The sequence below is a fragment of the Lutjanus erythropterus genome, chromosome 5, assembly GCF_056507025.1.
Source record: "Lutjanus erythropterus isolate fLutEry1 chromosome 5, fLutEry1.hap2, whole genome shotgun sequence".
Taxonomy (NCBI): domain Eukaryota; kingdom Metazoa; phylum Chordata; class Actinopteri; order Lutjaniformes; family Lutjanidae; genus Lutjanus; species Lutjanus erythropterus.
The window spans coordinates 22,941,770-22,961,263 of record NC_139321.1 but is presented as its reverse complement, the minus strand read 5'-3'; the positions used below and the strand labels follow the sequence as shown (position 1 = coordinate 22,961,263).

General features: G+C 38.9%; 2 protein-coding genes across 3 annotated transcripts; one reads left to right on the top strand and one right to left on the bottom strand.

Annotated features, from left to right (window-relative positions):
- Positions 1 to 2,544: 2,544 nt before the first annotated feature.
- LOC146326889 (uncharacterized) lies at positions 2,545 to 8,662 on the bottom strand. The gene is made up of 10 exons (XM_084718273.1): positions 8,555 to 8,662; positions 8,386 to 8,428; positions 5,838 to 6,100; positions 5,667 to 5,805; positions 5,242 to 5,511; positions 4,841 to 5,143; positions 4,585 to 4,736; positions 4,321 to 4,506; positions 3,292 to 3,336; positions 2,545 to 2,880 (listed from the first exon to the last, which is right to left on the bottom strand). The coding sequence occupies exons 1-10, from the start codon at positions 8,633 to 8,635 to the stop codon at positions 2,710 to 2,712; spliced, it is 1,653 nt and encodes a 550-aa protein (XP_084574399.1). The 5' UTR covers positions 8,636 to 8,662; the 3' UTR covers positions 2,545 to 2,709.
- A 2,485-nt stretch (positions 8,663 to 11,147) lies between these two features.
- Positions 11,148 to 19,485, top strand: LOC146326888 (uncharacterized). 2 transcript variants are annotated; one of them, XM_084718407.1, is made up of 11 exons: positions 11,148 to 11,264; positions 11,654 to 11,711; positions 13,247 to 13,261; positions 13,348 to 13,478; positions 13,564 to 13,699; positions 16,357 to 16,641; positions 16,814 to 17,152; positions 17,260 to 17,441; positions 18,369 to 18,470; positions 18,588 to 18,686; positions 18,772 to 19,485. In XM_084718407.1, exons 1-11 carry the CDS (start codon positions 11,160 to 11,162, stop codon positions 18,988 to 18,990), a joined length of 1,671 nt encoding a protein of 556 aa, XP_084574533.1. In that variant the 5' UTR covers positions 11,148 to 11,159; the 3' UTR covers positions 18,991 to 19,485. The 2 variants fall into 2 exon arrangements, with proteins under 2 accessions (XP_084574533.1, XP_084574532.1); XM_084718406.1 differs by having other exon boundaries at positions 18,769 to 19,485.
- Positions 19,486 to 19,494: the final 9 nt, after the last annotated feature.

Sequence of the window (19,494 nt, the reverse complement as noted above, 5' to 3'; positions counted from 1 at the left end):
AAACAGGTTTTTAGGGCCTTTGACAAGCAACATAAAGTTACACAATTACAAAGAACATTAAAGTGTCTGCTGTAAATATGTTGCATCTGTAATAATTGTTTGTAACAACAGTTAAAAACTGTGAAAAGAGCCTGTAATATTTGGTTAATTTTACTACTACTACTACATCCAAAATATTAAATGTGGAGTATATGTATTATTTGAATCATCTTTTTATTCATTTAAAAAAATTTATTGTAATGGGAGTACTTTTACTTAATTGTCTGTTTGCATGTTTCTATTGTCATCTGTAACAAACAAACAGTTGTCATGGATGCAAAGATTGTGGTTCAGATTTTATTTATTGATACTATCACATTCGTTTAATCAGTGCTTTTGTCTACAGCGGCTTCACTGAGAGCAATTTGAGGTGCGCAACTCCCTCATGGACACTTTGAAAAAGTGGATAAGGAACTAAGGAATCAAATTATCAGTTAATACAATGAACAGCCAAACTTATTTTAAACATCAAAGTCAAAGTATAGTTACACATCTCTATACATGATTCTATCACAACAACTAATTTCATGGCTGCAATAAGAGCTTGTGGCAAAAAAAAAAAATCCAGTTTACAGAAGATTGACAAAAACATGGAGTGTAACAGTTTCCAGATGTAGCATTTACCTTTTTACAAAGTCTAAAACACTTAAAATATCTCATATAATTTCTCAAATGTAACAATAACAGACATAGACAAGATGATACATCAAGCTGAAGGCACAAAATAAAAGCTTCAAACAACCATATAAAATAGTATACAAGTGAAGCTGGTAACAGTGGCTTAAATCAGTGAGTGTATTGTTGTGATCTCCATGAGTGATGAGGTCAGTTTGACTCCCCGAAATCTAAAATCTGCTACAGACAGACCCTCACTATAACATCATTTCTATAACCTAAAATTATGGCACATATGTTTATAATGCATATTATACATACAGGGTGTCAACAGTCTCTTCACAGTTTAAAAAATGTATTACAAAAGCAATTGATGAGATATGTTAATCAGATTTGTTCTATGTACTCAGTGGTTATCAAAGTTTTTAATCACATTGCATTTGTGTATTTCAGGTACCCTGTTGATGAAATAGGTTCTGTTAAATAAACCCCTAAAAAATGGCTACTCCTCAAGAAAAGGCACAATGTGTATCGTGGTTTATTGAAACAAAATCGGATACGCATACTCAGCGAAACTACAGGATTAAGTATGGAAGACATCCACCGTCACGTCCATCAATTCACGCACGGCATAAGAAATTTAAGGGGGGAGGAGTGGACGACCAAGAACATCTGAGGAAAACATTGATCGTGTACAAGCCTTTGATCGTTCTCCTACAATGTCCAGCCGTACTCCTGCCAGACAGTTACAGCTACCACGTTCAACAGTGGACAAAGTCCTACACAAGAACTTAACGACTGTACGCTTACAACGTGCAACTCATGACAAACATGGCAAGAAATCGAGTACCGTCTTGATGTGCTTTGTGCAACTAATGGTGCCCATATAGAGGCGTATTAAATGAGGCAAAAAACTTCAATATCTACTTTTCATAATAATTTCCACAGATTTGTCTATTCATTTGCTTTTATAATAAATTTGTTTAATTGTAAAGAGACTTTATGGACACCCAGTATATCCTGAGTGTGGTAGATAACTCTTGAAATACAGCTTAAAGTAAAACATTATGGTATGTGTGCATTATTTTTCTATACCTGAGAAAAAAGAGGCAGAAATAGCCAAATACCTTGCTGTTATTCCCACAGTCCACTGCTTTGGTCTCAACTAATCCAACAAAGCTCAAGTTATCAAGAGTTAACTGATAAAGATCAATACTGCACTGGCCTTAAACTTTGATCAAACTGCATTTGAAAAAAGAGGATATCCAACACAACACTCAGCATGGTGTGAATGATTTCTCGATTCTTGTTTCTGGTCCTTCTCCTGTGCATCTATCACCACAACTTTGCAGGTTTGCAGAAACGTAATTTGGGATAGTCAGGGTTATTTGACGTAGGGTTGGAAAGAGCAGAGGGGCACAAACTGCTGCTTTTGACCACTTAAACTGATGTACATTTTTTTAGATGACCTTTTTAAGTGTACACTGTATTTATGATATTTTTGCCATCAGACTGCCTTTTCTGATGGGATATCATAGTTCTATAAGCCAAATATTGATTTCTCCTAACCAGCCAAACTTCATAAGCAAAAGCATTCGTTTTACCAGACTTTCTGGTCTACCGCTGCCTAGATTTGTTAGTTTGTTTGTGTTATTGTGTGATTTCAGTGAATCTGGACTATTCCTTTGAACCACCAAAGTCACCCAATAACACAAACAAACTAAGAGATCGAGTCAGTCACTCATGGAGTTTGGTTGGTTTGAAGAGAGTAATATTTGGCTTAAGTAACAGTGGTTTCCCCTCAGAACAGAACAGCAAAGCCACCAACATTTTAAACATAGTGTGTACAGATATTTTTTGTTTTTTAGGTGGACCTTTTATTGTTTGTTGCTGACCAATGACTATCGATTCATACCTCATACAACCCCACTTCAAATAATCTGAACTATCCCTTTAATGTGCGTAAATCAAGGACTGAAACTGCTGTGTTCCAGCAAGTCTAAAAAGCACAATGCTAAATTCAACTATGTGTCACTTGAATTTTCAGTGCGTCCCTCACAGAAAGTTGAGTTTATCAGAGGTATAAACATCACTGAAAGTTGAGTCTGAACTGAGTGGGAAAGCAGAGGGAATATTCAGTCCTTTCAGCTCAAACTTTGGCTCAGCGTCTGAAGAGAGATAATCAGAGCTGAGTGAAACGGCTCCCTGCCCTCCTGGAGCTGCAACCTGAAGAGATAAGTGAACCAAAAATAACCAAGATAAATGTGTGTTGATACATCAGATTGATTTTTTGCACTTCAAAAGCATACTTTTACTGACTGTAATAATAATGATGATGATAATAATAATAACAATAATAATAATAATAATAATAATAATAATAATAATAATAATAATAATAATAATAATTATTATTATTATTATTATTATTATTATTATTATTATGGCTGGGCTATGACTGGGCTAAAATGATCACTCTTGCAAAATCTTTCACAGGTGTGGCGTTCCCTTCTAGACACAACCAGAACTTTGCAAAAAGAAGCGGGACTTAGGAAGGGTCAGTTGTTTTTATGCTAGTAGACTCTGATGACCCTACTTCATGCATTTAGAGAGAATTCAGTATTTTTGTGTGTGTACCTCTGGTTGAAGGGGGTTCACATGGATGTTCACCGGTTGGTGCACCTGTAAGTAAAAAAAATGCACATAAGTCAGTACTGGAAATAGCTGATGTTTTAATGTTTCATCTGACACATTTTAAAACAAGAACCTTGTGAAAGTGTATATGTAAAGTTATCTGACAGCTGCATACATGATATAACATTAACACTAAAAGACTGAGGCTAAAGTTAGCATGCGTCTCAGCAAACATTGGCCAGATGGTGAAATAGGGCAGGTTTATCTACATGATAGGTGACCGAAATACTATCATTAACATGGGCACAGGAAGCTCAGTTAGTCCAGCGGACTCTGAGACGGGTCACCCAGCCAGACTGCGATCGCGGAAGACAGCCGGGACAAGGGCTAAGCTAACCCGGCTTAGACTGGAGACAGCAAACCAGAGAGAGGGGCATCGTCGTCAACCCACTTTGACTCTGCATCAGCTTACATCCTCCTCCTCAAACCCCCTCATAACAAATGCAGATGCAGAGTTACCTAACAAGTTTGGCTAGAGGTACAGTTACTGTAGCTAGTAAGCTAGCGTTACTTAGCCAGACATGCTAACATTTGCATTCAAGTTAAAGCAGATGAAGAGAGAGTTTAATCCATTCACCACACGTGTGCTCTTGTGTTTCACATTTTTGAGAGACTACAAAAAAGACGCCACTGTCCAGACTCATGAATATGAGTGTCGCTCTTCTCGGAGGCTCTTGCACACCTTCAACTTGTTGAAGCTTGACAGCTTTACTCATGGTTACTATACTATAACTGGACAGTTGCTGTTTGGAGATGGGGCTTAGCGAAGGATCAATTTACATACTTATGAGTTTACATATTGTATCGAGATCAAACAAGTCTGGCTAAGTGGCAACAGTAACATGCTGCACACTGATGCTTCAGTGTAAATTATCTACTGTGTTTTTGTGACAACATAGTTTGGAGACCAGCCAGATTCATAAGTGAAAGATCTTTTAACGTGTGACTTCTTGTTGCTCATCACAAACACACACACAACTTCCCCATGACCCCCTGGGAAAACAGCCCACAGTTTAAAAAGCTTTGAACAACACCTACCGGCCCAGGGGAGTAAGTGGCAGGTCCTCTAGAAACAGGGGGGTTCCTTGGCACAGAGGAGTAATGTGGAGTCGGTTCAGAGGAGTAACTTGGGACTGCACGTTCAGTCTGACCCTGCGACTGGAGAGAGGATGTTTAAGTGAAAAATAGCAACACGTATAACAGTTGATCTGAAAGCCCACTCGGGGAAGTACTTACATGGTCATATACAGGAAGTTCTCGAGCAGAACCGTCCCTTTTGGAGGGGCTCTTTTTGCAACAGCACTTTCTCACGCAGCAACAGCACACAATCATCCCGATGATGGCCCCGACAAAAATACCAACATAAACTAATGTGTCAGGAGAAGCATCTGTAAGACCAGAATGGGGGAGGATGGGGATTAGTGTGAGTCATCAGTAACAGTTTGCTTGTACATTTTTCCTTCTGTAAGAAAAAAAATGTGCTGCTGCTCACCTGATGTTACCTCCAGGTGATAGATCAGGGCTACGTGGTCTTGTGGGTCTTTGAACTTAAATTGGCCCGTGTCTTTGCCCTTCACATGATCGATCTCTATGCCTTCATACAAAACCTGAATTCTCCCGCTAAAAGGGTTTGGTGAGTAGTAAGTTTCTTTGACCAGCTTGCCTGCTTCAACCAATAGTATTTCGTGACTAGGGTCAGTCTCAGATGTAAAAGTCACAGTCCATGGGCCATCATAGGGCGGGTTTTCAATGATAATCTGCTCGTCCTCACTTGGATACGAGTATGTAGTGTCCGCTGTGTGTGTGATAAAGAGTAGATTATAGAAGAACAGTCAGTCAGATACACAGCAGTGTAAAAGCTCACGTGCAGCTTTAACAAGTTCTTAACATCACCTTCTACTACGAGCTCTGTCGAATGCACCACAATGTTGTCTTTACTCCTGAAGTTGTAGAAGCCATTGTCTGACTGGGTGACCCTGGTAATCTCCCAGACATTACGCTTCAGCCTTCCTCTGCTTCCCCTGTTAGTCTGAGGGTTGGAGCGATTCCACAGGACCTGTTCACTACCACGCCAACCAAGAAAGAACTCCAGGAATTCAGCATCTCTAGGAACATTAAGGCTCAGCTTGGCCCCATAAGTGGGTGAAATACGTTCACTACAATCTGAAGAAGCACATACACACACACAAAAAAAAAAAACAGGGTGAATTTACTGTAAATAGGAACACTGCACATCGCTAATAGAAATATCTATTTACATTATTTATGCAAAAGTGATGGAATAGAGCCTTATATGCAGTAAAGTGACACATTCTCACCTTTAATCATCAGCCTGATGACATCACGTTGTCTATAGTCATTATATGAGACGGAGATCATTCCATCATCATCATGGTTCAAATCTGTAAAAGTAACTGAGCCAACGCCAACTTTGATGCGTTGGTCGTCTACCTGAAGCTGTAAAAAACACAAATACATTTACTCAGGACAGTGCAGATACTTTGCCTTGAAGAAAAGCCAGACTTTTTTCCATTTTCTTGCCATGCATAAATGTCATAGCGAAATTGGTGACAGTATAAATGACAGCCCCTGAGGGTGCTCACCTTCCCATTGTCTATCAGTAGCTTCGCGGATGCCTCAGTACTTGGAGTGAAGTACACCTTTCCATGGAATACAGGCGCTGTATATTCAAATGGTAAACTAAATTGTGTGCCATAGCACGCCTCTTGTTTTACAACACCAGCAGATAAACCTTAAGTCAGAAAGATACAAATGAACAAGAGACAGACGGAGGAAAAATTAAGATAAGTTGGACACAAAACAACCACTGTCAGCATGTCTTAGTAATCAAACCATTTTTTGGCATCAAATCAACATCAAATTACCAGATTCACACGCACAGACTTTGGCAATATTGTTTAACTTGATAATTTCAGCATGCACTGTTTTATATTTTACAATAAGGCTCTTTTCATCAGTTATTAAATGTTAGTAACTCATTAGAAAAATTAATTTGTAGTAATCAGTAAGTGGATCTTACCAAATCCAATCTGAGCCCACATCAATGTATGACAACTTGTTTATAACTGTTTATTAATATTTATTAGGTGTGTGACACAAATATCAAAATAGTTGCAGGTATTTCGTCAAGAACCGTATTTGGACAACTTGATGACAGTGCTACATGAAAAGTGGATCACTGAAGTTATTCCAGTTCATCCTGGGGTACATGAATGCCTGTTTCAAATTTTGTGCCAATCCATTTAATATTTCTTTAAATGTCGTTTAAATACCAAAACTTTGAACTTGATGGTAGAGGCACTATAGACAAATCCTACAATAAGGAAATAATAAATGGTATAATAACACTCTAATTTAAACACTGTTATTTATTTAAAACATTTTGTTATTTATTTACAACCATTTTTCTGACAAACAAAAGCTGAAATTCAGAGTAATTTACACTTGTTGTTGCCTATTTATTGATCAGATTCATTGATGGGAGTTGTGTCTCTTTATAAGATTAATGTTCTGGCATTAAGCAGATTATATTGCCCCCCCCCCCCACTAACTGAATTTAATCCAATAAGTAACCACTATAATGGTCAATTTTTGTTGTAAAGTCTGCATCTCTCATTTGTTTGTCAGCAGATCTTGACCTCTTCAATATGGCGACTGCAGAGACATACAGTAGCGGCCAATGAGGTCAAGATGGCACGAAAGGTATCAAAAAAGGGGATGTCGTATCATGCCGGCTGTAATTGTGGATGCTCAGATTTAAGTTGTGGCGAAACGCTTTTACAGATATCAGTTTGTGAGCCACAACAGAGGCCAAAACTTGGTAAGCCTTGTTTTTAGCCTAGCAGCTGTTGATGACATGCAGTCCCATTTGGCCACTTTAGAGAAGTGAGGAGTCAGCAGTCGGTGTAACACAGAGCAGTCAACAGATCAGGCTTTCCAAAAATAGTGAATCATCAAAACCATGAGAGGTCCTTGAGCATAGGGCTGAACAAGTAATCAGAATTTTATCAAAATCACAGTATGGCCCACTACAATGTTCAAATCAGTAAAAATGTGCGTCAAAGAAGATTTTGAATGAAATGTTGTGCTGCAGAGATGTCCTGGCTTACACATCATATTCTACAGACTTAAGAAAACATCTGTGTTTGGTACAGACCCCAACAAAAATCACATCGTTGTCATATTAATCTTGATATGTTTTTTTTATGAAAATGAGAATAGTGATGATCATTATGAATGCATTTTTTCTGCTCTGTCTTTGACAAGCAATAATATGCTCTTTATTAAATAGCATTAGGCATTTTATTAGACTATATTAGAAGGTAATTAGGGACACATTACATCAGAAGTGTACATGAATGTTCGTCCAGGTCATTGTCATCTCAAGAAAAAACTAAATCGAAGGCAACTGGACTTGTTTATTTCTCTTAGAAGACGCTTTTGCCTCTTAGTCTGAGCTAGTCCTTAGAACTGTACTATAAACTAAGTGTATTATTTTCCACTGTTAGACCCTTGTTATATTTAATTAGAGACACAAATCACGTCAACTGCTTACAGTATTACTATAATTCCACTCAGTCATCCATAAACAAAATATTCTACCTCGTGATTTTAGTTTATAGTGCAGTTCTGTTATAATGTATCGCTAATTACCCTCTATGAAGGTATAATAAGTGTCAAACAGTGGGGAAACAACAGACTTCAGTTTACAGTATCGTTATGCTGTTATGTGTCCTTATTTACTCCCTCATGAAGTCTAATAATGTTCCATATTTTTTGTCTGATTTATGTCTTTTACTCCACATTAACTTCACATACCAAAGAAGTTCCTGCAGCACACACAACTTTAAACACCGCAGTTGGCGTACTTGGCATATTTTTCGAGGTGAACGGATGTGGGGAGCTCGCTTATGACCAGTCTACTACACGGTTAAAGCTGAAAAGTTAAATGTCAAACGGGTTAAATTATATGTTAAATTATATATGAATATTTCTTCTGTAAGGATGCATACTCACCGACTAAGACGAAGCAAACAGTTGTGTACAACAGTAACATGTCCTGCAGAGAGACGAGAGGTGTTTTTTTTTTTTACGTGTTCACCGTCAAAACCTTTCTGTAAAACAAAACTGAACTTCGAGAGCAACAGTGTAAGACAAAATAACAAACAATATGATTTCCACTTACTGCAAAGTGATTTTCCTCAATGTTACGGTCGAATATGTGTGTTTCTCCTGCACAAACAAGGTACACTGGGCGAGGCTTCATACACACGCTATTTGCGTCATAACTGCGCCATATATGCGCAAACTGCGCATGCCGTATATACCATAGACCAGAGCTCAACTCAAGAGCCGTGGCGTGTATACGGTCAGAGAGGCGGTGGCTGAGTGTGATACCGACCCAAGATAAACTCTAGGAGTCGTATTAAACGCATTAGATGGATCGTATTTTTTTGTTTTACACAAGACTGTGGTCAATTTAAAAACATCTTTTATTTTTGCTTTTGTCTGTATTGTTTCACCTCTTCAGGCCATTAAAAGTCCTTGAAATTAAACTATTCAAAAGGGCAAAGTCACTCTTTTGTTTACCTGCCCATAGTGATGCCTAAAGTAATATTATAACCTGAGATTAGACATCAGTGTTGACATTAGGGGAGACCAGGGATCAATGGCTGATTAAGGTGGTCATGGTGCACCAAGGCTACTCTTTGTGTGGGGCCCACTTTACTTCTTTTTTTTTTTTTTAACTCAAATTGTGATCGCAATATGAGATATTATCAGTGGAAATGATCATTTTTGCATTAAAATTTTCATGTTAACTGAAAAAAAACTATTAAAATCATGATGTTGTAATAATTATTGAGGTTTGTGCCAACAAACAAATTTTCTTGTATCTGGAAAGCAATTTTTTTTAGGCCAGATCATCTATAGGCAGAACTGCTGGTCCTCATTATAAGGCTGTTTTCTCATATATTTTTCCTTTTTCAAAATTGTGATTTGTTTCTGTAATATTGCACTTGGCTATATTGAGATTTTATTGCCATTGCAGTTAAATGTGCACTCCTAGCCCCTGTCCTGTGAAACACCAAGACTCTCCTGAATGACTCTGAAAAGAAATTCACCCACCAGTTCAATAAACTCCAAACATGTTGTTGATGACAAGTACGCCAGCATGTGCCATATTTTTTAATGCGCTTTCAGGAATGAGTCAAACTCACTGATAATTTCAGCACACCCATGAAGTTCTACTAAGAATTTCACTATCACAATCACTCTGTAATGGGATAGTTCACCCAAAAATGAAAATTCAGTCATCATCTACTCACCCTCATGCTGACTGAAAGTCAAGTTTAGTTTTTTAGTCCACAAAACACTGCTGGAGTTTCACAGGAAAACTGTCGCAGAATCTCCTGAACAGTTTAAGTGAATGATGACCGGTTTTCAAAAGTAAAAAACTACAACAACAAAAAAAGAAACATAAAATGTCCCCATACTGCTCATCTGGTGTAATCCAAGTCCCCTAAAGACCCAACATGCCAAGCTGACTTGAAAGACATCTTTCACACAATATCTTTAGTCTAAATCTTCACTGTAGAGCCTTAAGATGAGCCACATTCATGTGCGTGTGCACACAGTTTGAACTAGATGTGCTTGGTGTGATGCTGTGCAAGTGAATTGTATATGGGTGATGAACAGATGAGATGATGAGCAGTGTGGAGGCATTTTGTGTGTCTTTTTTAACATTTGAAAACTGGTCACCATTCACTACAGTTGTTTGGGAGATTCTGTAACACTGTTTTCCTGTGAACCTCTAGCAGTGTTTTGTGTAGTAAAAAACTAAACCTGACCTTCAGTCGACATGAAGGTGCAGATAATGACTTTGGATGAACCTTCCCTCTAAAACCTCAGTCCAGTATTCACAGTCAGGACCAGCCAAATGCACGACTTCACTATAGCCTGCTGTGAGGGCAGACTGAATGTCGCTGTCTGCAAATAATTTACATGAAAGACTAAATACAGTGCCTTTTGAGTGGTAATGTAGCAACCTACCTCCCACCATAGTTTTGCCAGTTTCCTTTTTTTTTTGGGAGAGTTCCTCTTTCTGAATGTGCATGTGTCACCTGAGGGTTCAATCACTGTCAAAATTGTGTCAAATGTAGATGGACGCCCCTGAGGTGCAGACTTAGTGGGTCCAGAACTGACAATGTAAAAACTTGGCCCACACTTCTTTTTGCTATTAGCCTGCAAAGTGTTCCATTCACACAATGCAGAAATTCTCATTATCTTAATAAACTGTTAGAACAGTCCCCACCACCATAAGCCTTTACATAGCTAACTGTATCCACATTACATAATGATAAAAAATGTTAAAAATACATATACACATATATGCACGTATATACATATACACGTCCTACATTTTTAACCCCTTCCAAACCAATTAATTAACAAACTTAAACTAAACCCTTATCTAGTGCATCCTTCAAGCAATGTCATTCAAAAACACCATTACTGTCCTTAAATTTTAACCGCACTTTACACGCAACACTGGCAGAGAAAAAATACACAACTAACAAAAACAAACAAATAAAAACAAAACATCACTTTTTAGTTTAGCTACATATTGACCAGACCATCAGGAATAGCACGCTTCTTAACTGTGCACTTCTTTGCGCTAATAGCGTATTTATCCCCAGGAACTGGCATAAATAGCGCAGAATGTGACGCATCTTGCGTAGGAGCGGCTGAGAATACAGCCTGCCATCGCCATAAATAAAAGAAGGGGACCAATGCCCATGCGCACTCTGCAGAGGACGTTATTATCCTCTTATCACCATTCCGACAAAACATTTATAAACATCCAGCGGTTGACTGACTATTCACGCATCCTGCAGGTGAGTTCAGACCAGATGCAACACAGACACACGTGATCATTTGCACATTGTCAGTGATTGACGGCCTAATGTTGCGCTGTGTCGCTGCAATGTTGTCCGTCGGCTGGGAAACATGTTGGACACCTGAGTGGACATGACTTCACACAGCGGACAGGGCGTCATGGATCGGACTGTGACAGAATTGATTATTTTTGGATGTATGTGGCGTGTATCGCTCTGCAGAAGCATCGCCACAGTGGTGTTTGAGCTCCCCTTTCTTGTGTGGTCTGTCTGTGAGTCATGGTGACATTTCTCGCCGCTCAGAGGAGGAGGATGAGGATGGATAGCTCATGTGCATCTGTGTCCACTGTGTTTGTAGATGAGACAGTCTCTCTGGTCTGTCTTTACAGGAGAAGATGTCCTCCTCTGTCCTGCTCACTGCCCTGTTTATCCTCCCTCTTGCTATGGGTAAGTTTTTGAATATAATTCTGATACCACTTTTCATTAGACACCCTTTGGCTTTTATAGATTGTAAGTAATGACTTAATTAATTGTTAATTAAGCATTTACTAATGCTTTATACACTCAACAAAAATATAAACAGTTTTGTTTTTGCTCCCATTTTTCATGAGTAGAAGTGAAAAGTATTTCTCCTTTGCCAAAATATTCCACCCACCTGATCAGTTACACTCTTAAGAAAAAAAAAACAATTGGGTTGCCAGATTGTGCTAATCCCTTTCTCTGATGTTGTTGATAAACCATCAACTAACACTAATTGGTTTCTATATTTTTGATTTCAGATAACATTTTTGTATACAAATGTCAGTGAAGTTATTGATAAATAATTTTAAGAATTTCTCACTTCCGAAGAAGCCAACAGCTAAAGCTAGTAAGTCATGTGTAATCAGAAATGCAAGTACAAATACAAAAGTCATGAATTCAGGGTTCTTGACGTAATAAATAAATAAACCATGATCCAGATATGCTGCCGGTCTTTATGTATATATTTCCCAAAAACAAAATAAAAAAAAATTGTCTCTGCAGATTTGTCAGCCTACTGATTGTTAATGAAATTTAGAAAGAAATGCATGAGCTGATAATTTTGCTGTTTGACCTCTGTACTGCCTCCTTCTGACTTTGGTTTGCAAGAAACACAGAAATTTCTGTTGTTTTTAGGCAGAAGTTCACTGCATAGTTGTTCCAAATCAAAGAGTTGCAAGCTGAAAAAAAGGCTAATAACAAAGAGAAATTAGTGGAAAGTAAAAACAACCAATGACACCACAAAACACAGGAGAGTAAAGAGTTAAAACATTTGAGAATTCAAAAAAAATGCTGGGATGAAAATGTAAAACTACAACACTGAGTATGAAAAGAGTGTTTTGTTGTTTTGTTGTTTCTGTGCATTAAAAATGAAAGTAGTCCAAGAATAGATTCTTGGGGGACACCACACTTAAACAGAAATACAGAAGAATATAAGTTTCCTATTACAACAGAGAAAGCTCTACTGGATGGTATGAATGTTGGAGATTTAAAGCAGCTTCTTTAAGAGTATAACATGCAGTATTTTCCTATAAAACAAGCATAAACTCATAAACATAATCCCTTTTAATCATCCTTTATGACCCAGTAGAAGTGTGTGGTATCTGTATCTGTAGAGACCCTGCCCTCTGCCTTTTGTTTTGCTGTACTCGTAACATTTCACCAGCCCAAAACATTGGTATTTGATGTCCAAACAGCTCAGACAACTCTTACCTCTTACTTACCTTTAAGGCCTACTCAAGTTTCCTGGATGATAGAGGGGAACAGAGTGATCAGCAGAATCAGGAGCCACGGTTAAATCTAATAGAAAGAAAAGAAAGTCATTGGCAACTTTAACAAGAATTAATGAATGATATATATTATAATTATATATATTAAAATAATTAATTTCCTCAGGGATATTTCGAGTTTAAGCATTTCGTTAAAGGAGACGATCATGTTTTTTTCTTCTGCTCTCCCCACAGGTTGGGTCGTACTGGGTGAGTCAAATGCCACATGTCATCGCGTATCCTTCACCTTCCAAACATGTTATCTGAAGTGCTATCTTTCTTTTCCACTTCAACAGGTGAAAGAGAAGAAGCCCAGACGGTGTGTGCCGGGAAGGAGTTTCGTCTGCCCGTGTACTCAACATCCAGAACAGTGACCTTCACACCAAACTCTGACGGGCCGAGACGTGTCCTGCTGGAGAAAACCACTGTGAGTGAAAGTGTGTCGCTGCTTGTGTTTTTTTTATTTGTTTGTTGACTGCACAGATTTCCAAAACCTATTTACTTTACGCCAGGTGAAGGACCCACGGTTTGAGTGGACCAGAGATAAGATGTTGGTCCTGAAAGAAGTGACTCATGATGATCAGGGACTTTATGCCATCAAACTGTCACCTGGATTCACCTACGAGACTGTTCGTTTGACTGTTTCAGGTATAAAAGTTTCCTGTCTTCGTGAAATCTATCCAGTCTCAATGTTCACCTAACTCTTTCATTGTCTTTGAATGAATGGATGACTTTATTATGAACATAATGTAAAAATAAAAACGGATATTAACAACAAAACAAACAAAATAAACAAAACAAGAATAACAATGTTCAAAAAGCAGTAGGAAGATTAAAATTATGTATTTCCCCATTTCTCACTTCTCTATTAACACATGTGCCACAGTATAATATAATATAATATAATATAATATAATATAATATAATCAATATTGAATTATTGTGGAAATGCATTGTAGGAAGACTCTTCCAGTCTGCATAACATAAATTGTTTCATCTGATTTCAAGGAGAATCAGGCATTAAGAATAACTATAAAGAAATATTTTTAATTTTCTCACTGATGATGATGTTTATTTATGCAGGTCATGTGGAGGCTTCAGTATAAAATTGAGACTGCTTCATAACCAGTTACAAAACCCTCATAGTAATAAAACTAAAATAAGTATTGTCATCAAAATGTTCTCTAAGTATCAAAAGTAAAAGTACAAATTCTGCAGAAAAACAGCCTCTCCACCACGTGATATCTAATTATATTTTGCATATTTTATGTTTATAATGTTAACACTGATGCATCAATATGTAAGTATCATTTTACTGTTGTAGCTGGTGATGGTGGAGCTACTGTAACTACTACTACTTTTTTTTAAAAATTGGTTTTACTAAATATTGGATCATTAATCCACGAGGAATTATTTAATGAAACCATCTGAGAATTTTAGAGGGGAAATGTCTGTTTTGTTGAACAGCAGGTTCACACCTAAAGGTCTGCTTCCTGAATTGAAATAATGTGAGGATGATACATTGTTTGACTGGTTTAACTGGTCCTGTTTGCGTTCAGAAAGGTAAATCTCAAACGGTCCAGCAATTGTAAACAAAAGTCATGTCGTGGAGATGTTTGATCACTGGCCATAAAATTGGCTGTTAAAAGACAAAAATCACCCAGTTTCTACCTGGATATTGTTTGTCACGGAGCCCCGTCAGGCTCTGTTCACGTTGGTGTTGATCTGGAGTTTCGTCACAAGTCGAGGTTTTGTCCCCTGCCAGCCCACATTTTGGTAGCAAATGCACTACTAGTTCATCAGTCACCAAAACAGGAAGAGAAACCACACCAGGAATGAACAGCTCCAGAGTTCCCTGTGCAGCGGTCCAAACTGCACCAAGGGGTAAATGATCCAGGTTTCATTTCAACTGGATTAAACAAGGCGGGTGTGAACATCCCACATAGACGACACTGCATTTTTATAAGAGGCCATAAGTCTAAGTGTTCTATTCTATATTTGGTGTGTATCATATACTATTTATACAAGTAAGGAAGTCTGAAAAGTTATTAGTAACAACAACTGTCAGTGTAGTGGATTAAAATGTACCCTCTGATATGTAGAAATTGGAAGTACAGAGTGTCCACAAAGTCTCTTTATAATTTGAAAAATGTATTACAGAAGCAATTGATGAGATATGTTAATCAGATTTGTTCTATGTACTCAGCAGTTATCAAAGTTTTTAATCACATTGCATTTGTGTATTTCAGGTACCCTGTTGATGAAATAGGTTCTGTTAAATAAACCCCTAAAAAATGGCTACTCCTCAAGAAAAGGCACAATGTGTATCGTGGTTTATTGAAACAAAATCGGATACGCAGACTCAGCGAAACTACAGGATTAAGTATGGAAGACATCCACCGTCACGTCCATCAATTCGTGCACGGCATAAGAAATTTATGGAGACAGGGACAGTGTTGGATAAAGGGATGAGTGGACGACCAAGAACATCTGAGGAAAACATCAATCACGTACAAGCCTTTGATCGTTCTCGTACAATGTCCATCCGTACTCCTGCCAGACAGTTACAGCTACCACGTTCAACAGTGGACAAAGTCCTACACAAGAACTTAACGACTGTACGCTTACAAAGAGCAACTCTTACAGGCACTCGAGCCAAATGATAAACCAGGACATATAGAGGTGTATTAAATGAGGCAAAAAAAACTTCAATATCTACTTTTCATTTTGTAATAATTTCCACAGATTTGTCTATTCATTTCCTCTTGTAATAAATTTGTTAAATCGTAAAGAGACTTTATGGACACCCAGTATAAAGGAGCATGAAACTGAAACACTCACGTATAGAGCATTGCAGGGCTGATGTATTTTTGCAGGGCTTTCAGGAAGTTAGCATTTCTCTAGTTCCCTCTACAAATTTTTCCATTGGATTTTGGATTACTGCAGAAAATAAGCTCTGTGGCAAATAAAAGTGTATGATACTACACAGATGGACTACACTTTTATTAGTTTTGAAGTGTAGATGCAATTGCGACACATAAAGCTAATTTTATCCTATAAACACACTACACCATGGTCACAATGGACACCACCAAATCACTAGTGTTCAGTGTGATGATGTTTAATGTCCCTGACAACCTCTGTAACACACCAAAACAATGAAGTAATTAATTTCCAGGTTTTAGGACTCATTCCTGCAGCGCTCTGGAGTTCCTCAAAATTGTACTTCAGTACAGTACTTGAGTAAATGTACTTAGTTACATCCCACTGCTGCTGATTGTTCTCTCTCCATTCTCCTGCTGCAGAATGCATTAAGTCCTTCCACAGACACTACGGGGGGAACTTTGAGCACATCATCCCTGAAAATGGCTCCCTGCTGGAGTTTTCTCCCAGAGGGGCTCCACATGAGGCCATGCCAATCGTGCTGTGGAACCGGACGGATCCCGAAACAAGCAACGCAGGCCGTGGTCGGCTGCTGCGGGGCGGGAGGGTCTGGGTGGCTGAGAGAGTGACGCAAGCAGACCAAGGCAACTACACTGTGAGAGACGGCAGTGGGAGGGTGGTGTCCCGCAGCACCCTTACTGTCCGTGGTGAGCAGAGACAGAAGAGTATATGATGCAGATTGATTCATTTCTTGCTAACTTTAAGATCCTGTCAACTGTAATATTTATATTTTATCTTTCCTTTTCATCTGACGCCTTTTCATACCTTCCATTCTGCACTCCTCCTCTCTTTGTTTCACGATCCTGCATGTGGATCCAGGGCATTCCTTCAATGTCACTCGCTTCACCAAGGAGTCTCTAAACCTGCCCCTCTTTCTTCCCATCCCTCATGCCCACCTCATTTTTACCCCCAGCCGATACCCCGATGAATCCTCCCTGGGCCCTTTTGACCCTAAACCCCCCCGTGGCCCTGTGCAGCTGATCCGCGAGGGCCACATAACGGACTACGACATGCGCTACAGGGGCCTCATCTCTCTGGGCAGGAACGGCACCATCAATGAGGTCGTCATAGCGAGGCTGACCTCAAGGCACGACGGGCTGTATGAAATCAGAGACGGGAATGGCAACCTGGTGTCCTCCACCTTGTTGCAGGTGATCGGTGAGTGTCGGTCTGCGTTCAGATGTTTTATAACCCAGGTCTTTGCTTCCTCACAGTCGTCGTTCATTCTAATATCTGTCTCATTTTTGTGTCTGTCCTCTCTCCAGAGAAGGGAGGCAGATGGCGAGCACTTCTCAAGTCCATCACCGTCCCTTCTGGCATGTTTGTGTCGCTGGCTGGTTTCATTCTGTTCATGAAGCGATACCCAAACTGCAGCCTCACACAGATCATCGCAGGCCTCAGAGCGAACCGTGCGCCACCAGCCAACCCTCCGAGGGTCAACATCCAGGTGAGAAAACCTGGTCAGCAGCGCAGATAGCTGTGCAGGCAGGGAGGAGAAAGATTTTTGGGGAAGATGCAAATCGGAATATTTCAGAGGAAAAAATTAATATCAATATAGTCAATATATCAGCCAATAGTCTTTATACATAATATAGAATATTTACATGAACACAGATTTTTTACAATGATCCCTTGAAAGTTGTTATCAAACACTTATTATATATTGTTATATGATATTTCACAACGGGTACAAACTTTATTGTCCAAAATGATAGGGCACTATCAGGGCACTGAAACAGTAAACTTTCACCTGATTTTTTATTATAAGTAACTATAAATATAATAAATAAAATACAAATACAGTAAAATACACGTAATATTAAACCTGAATTAAGAAAAATTATTAAATATACAAAGAATGCTTCCAAATAAAACAGTCTACATTATATTTTATTTAAAAAATGGCACACATTTCACCCACCTGCCACTAATAATCAAAATGTACATTTGTGTGACTGTTAGATTAACTGCAGTTCCCTAAAAGCAGACTGTACATATGTTGTGAACCTGCCCATGTAGGCACATCTTAATGCACTCTTTGAATAGTCACTTTAATCCAGGCTTTTAATGGCCCTGTCAATTGCGAAGTCGCTTTCTGCTGCCTCAAAATAACAATGCACCAGTAATATGCCTGACCACACCTCATTTTGAGACTAAGTAAAGTTTAGGTTTCACTTCCAGCATAAAACCTTAAAAAAAAAGCAAGTTAGTGTCACTATAATAATGCATCAAATCAGTTGTGAGGTCCAAAGAATAATGTTGTTCTTTGAACAAAGTGAAGAAAAATAAAGACATCTGAATAACTGAGGTTATCAGTATTTGTTTTGTTTTATTCCTCTGAGTTTTATGTGTCTGTGTGTGTTTGTGTGTGCAGGACTACAGCCAGCCCAGCCCTCAGCCCTCAGGCTTCTACAGTCACACTCAGCAGCCTGGAACACCAAGAAAATGGACCCCAAGTGCCAGTCCTTCTCACACTGTAAGGCTGAATAACAGATTTAAGTGTGCAGGATCAGTCTTTGCTTGAAATTGAAACAAGCATTGTGTCTGTGTACATTAACCCTATGTGCATGTGTGCTGCTGTTTGTATTTTCAGGGTTACAGTCCAGTTTTGATTGGAACTCCAAGAGCCCAGAACCAGGAGGCACACAGACTGGCTGCTGGGAGCTCACCTAGTCGTAATTCAACTACTGAGGTAATGCAACACTCAAGCTGTGAGTATTTGTACATCAGAGGCTAAAATATTCTTTTAAACACATGTATTCATTCTTTCCCAGCAGCACACATCCAATGAGGAAGAGAGAAGGATTTCCTTTTCAGTTCCTGGGGCTTCGGACTGCCTCCACTCCTCTGAAGACTGCATTCAGTTCCAGATCAAGAAAGATGGAGGCAAAGAAAGGTGGAGCAAATCACAAGAATACTTTTCCAGACTGCCGCTAGACACGGACACCTCTGAGTGCAGCAGTGTTTACACTTCAGAGAAACTCAACTTCTTATAAACCAGAGGACTGGAGCTGAAATGAGGGAAGACATAGAAACGTAAGGCGGCTTGGAGAAACTGCAGTACAAGATTCTCAGGCGGAGTGAAGCTTTGACGGAAAGAAGAAAGACCTCACCTGTGCCTTTTGCATCTTTAGGCTAGTTTTACTGGTTCATTATTAATATTGCATGGCATTATGGCATTATCTCCGCCAGGTGAGCAGGGGATCATGTGTTTGGTCATGTAAGATAATTAAGTCCTCATAGTCAAACAAGGATCACTATAAATTACCACCAATCATAATGGCCAGCACTTTTTCTTCCCTTGTCATTCCAACTTCCAAAAAATGTGATAAGAGTTCAAATATTCCATTCCTCCTTTCACTGGGGACCCCGTATAACCCACTCAAGGACCCCTGGGTGTCCCTGGAACCCAGTTTGAAAACCACCGTTGGAGATGCCTTCATACTAACCAAACCTATTGCGCAGCGCCCTCTGTTGTTGATGATCCTTGATCACAAGAC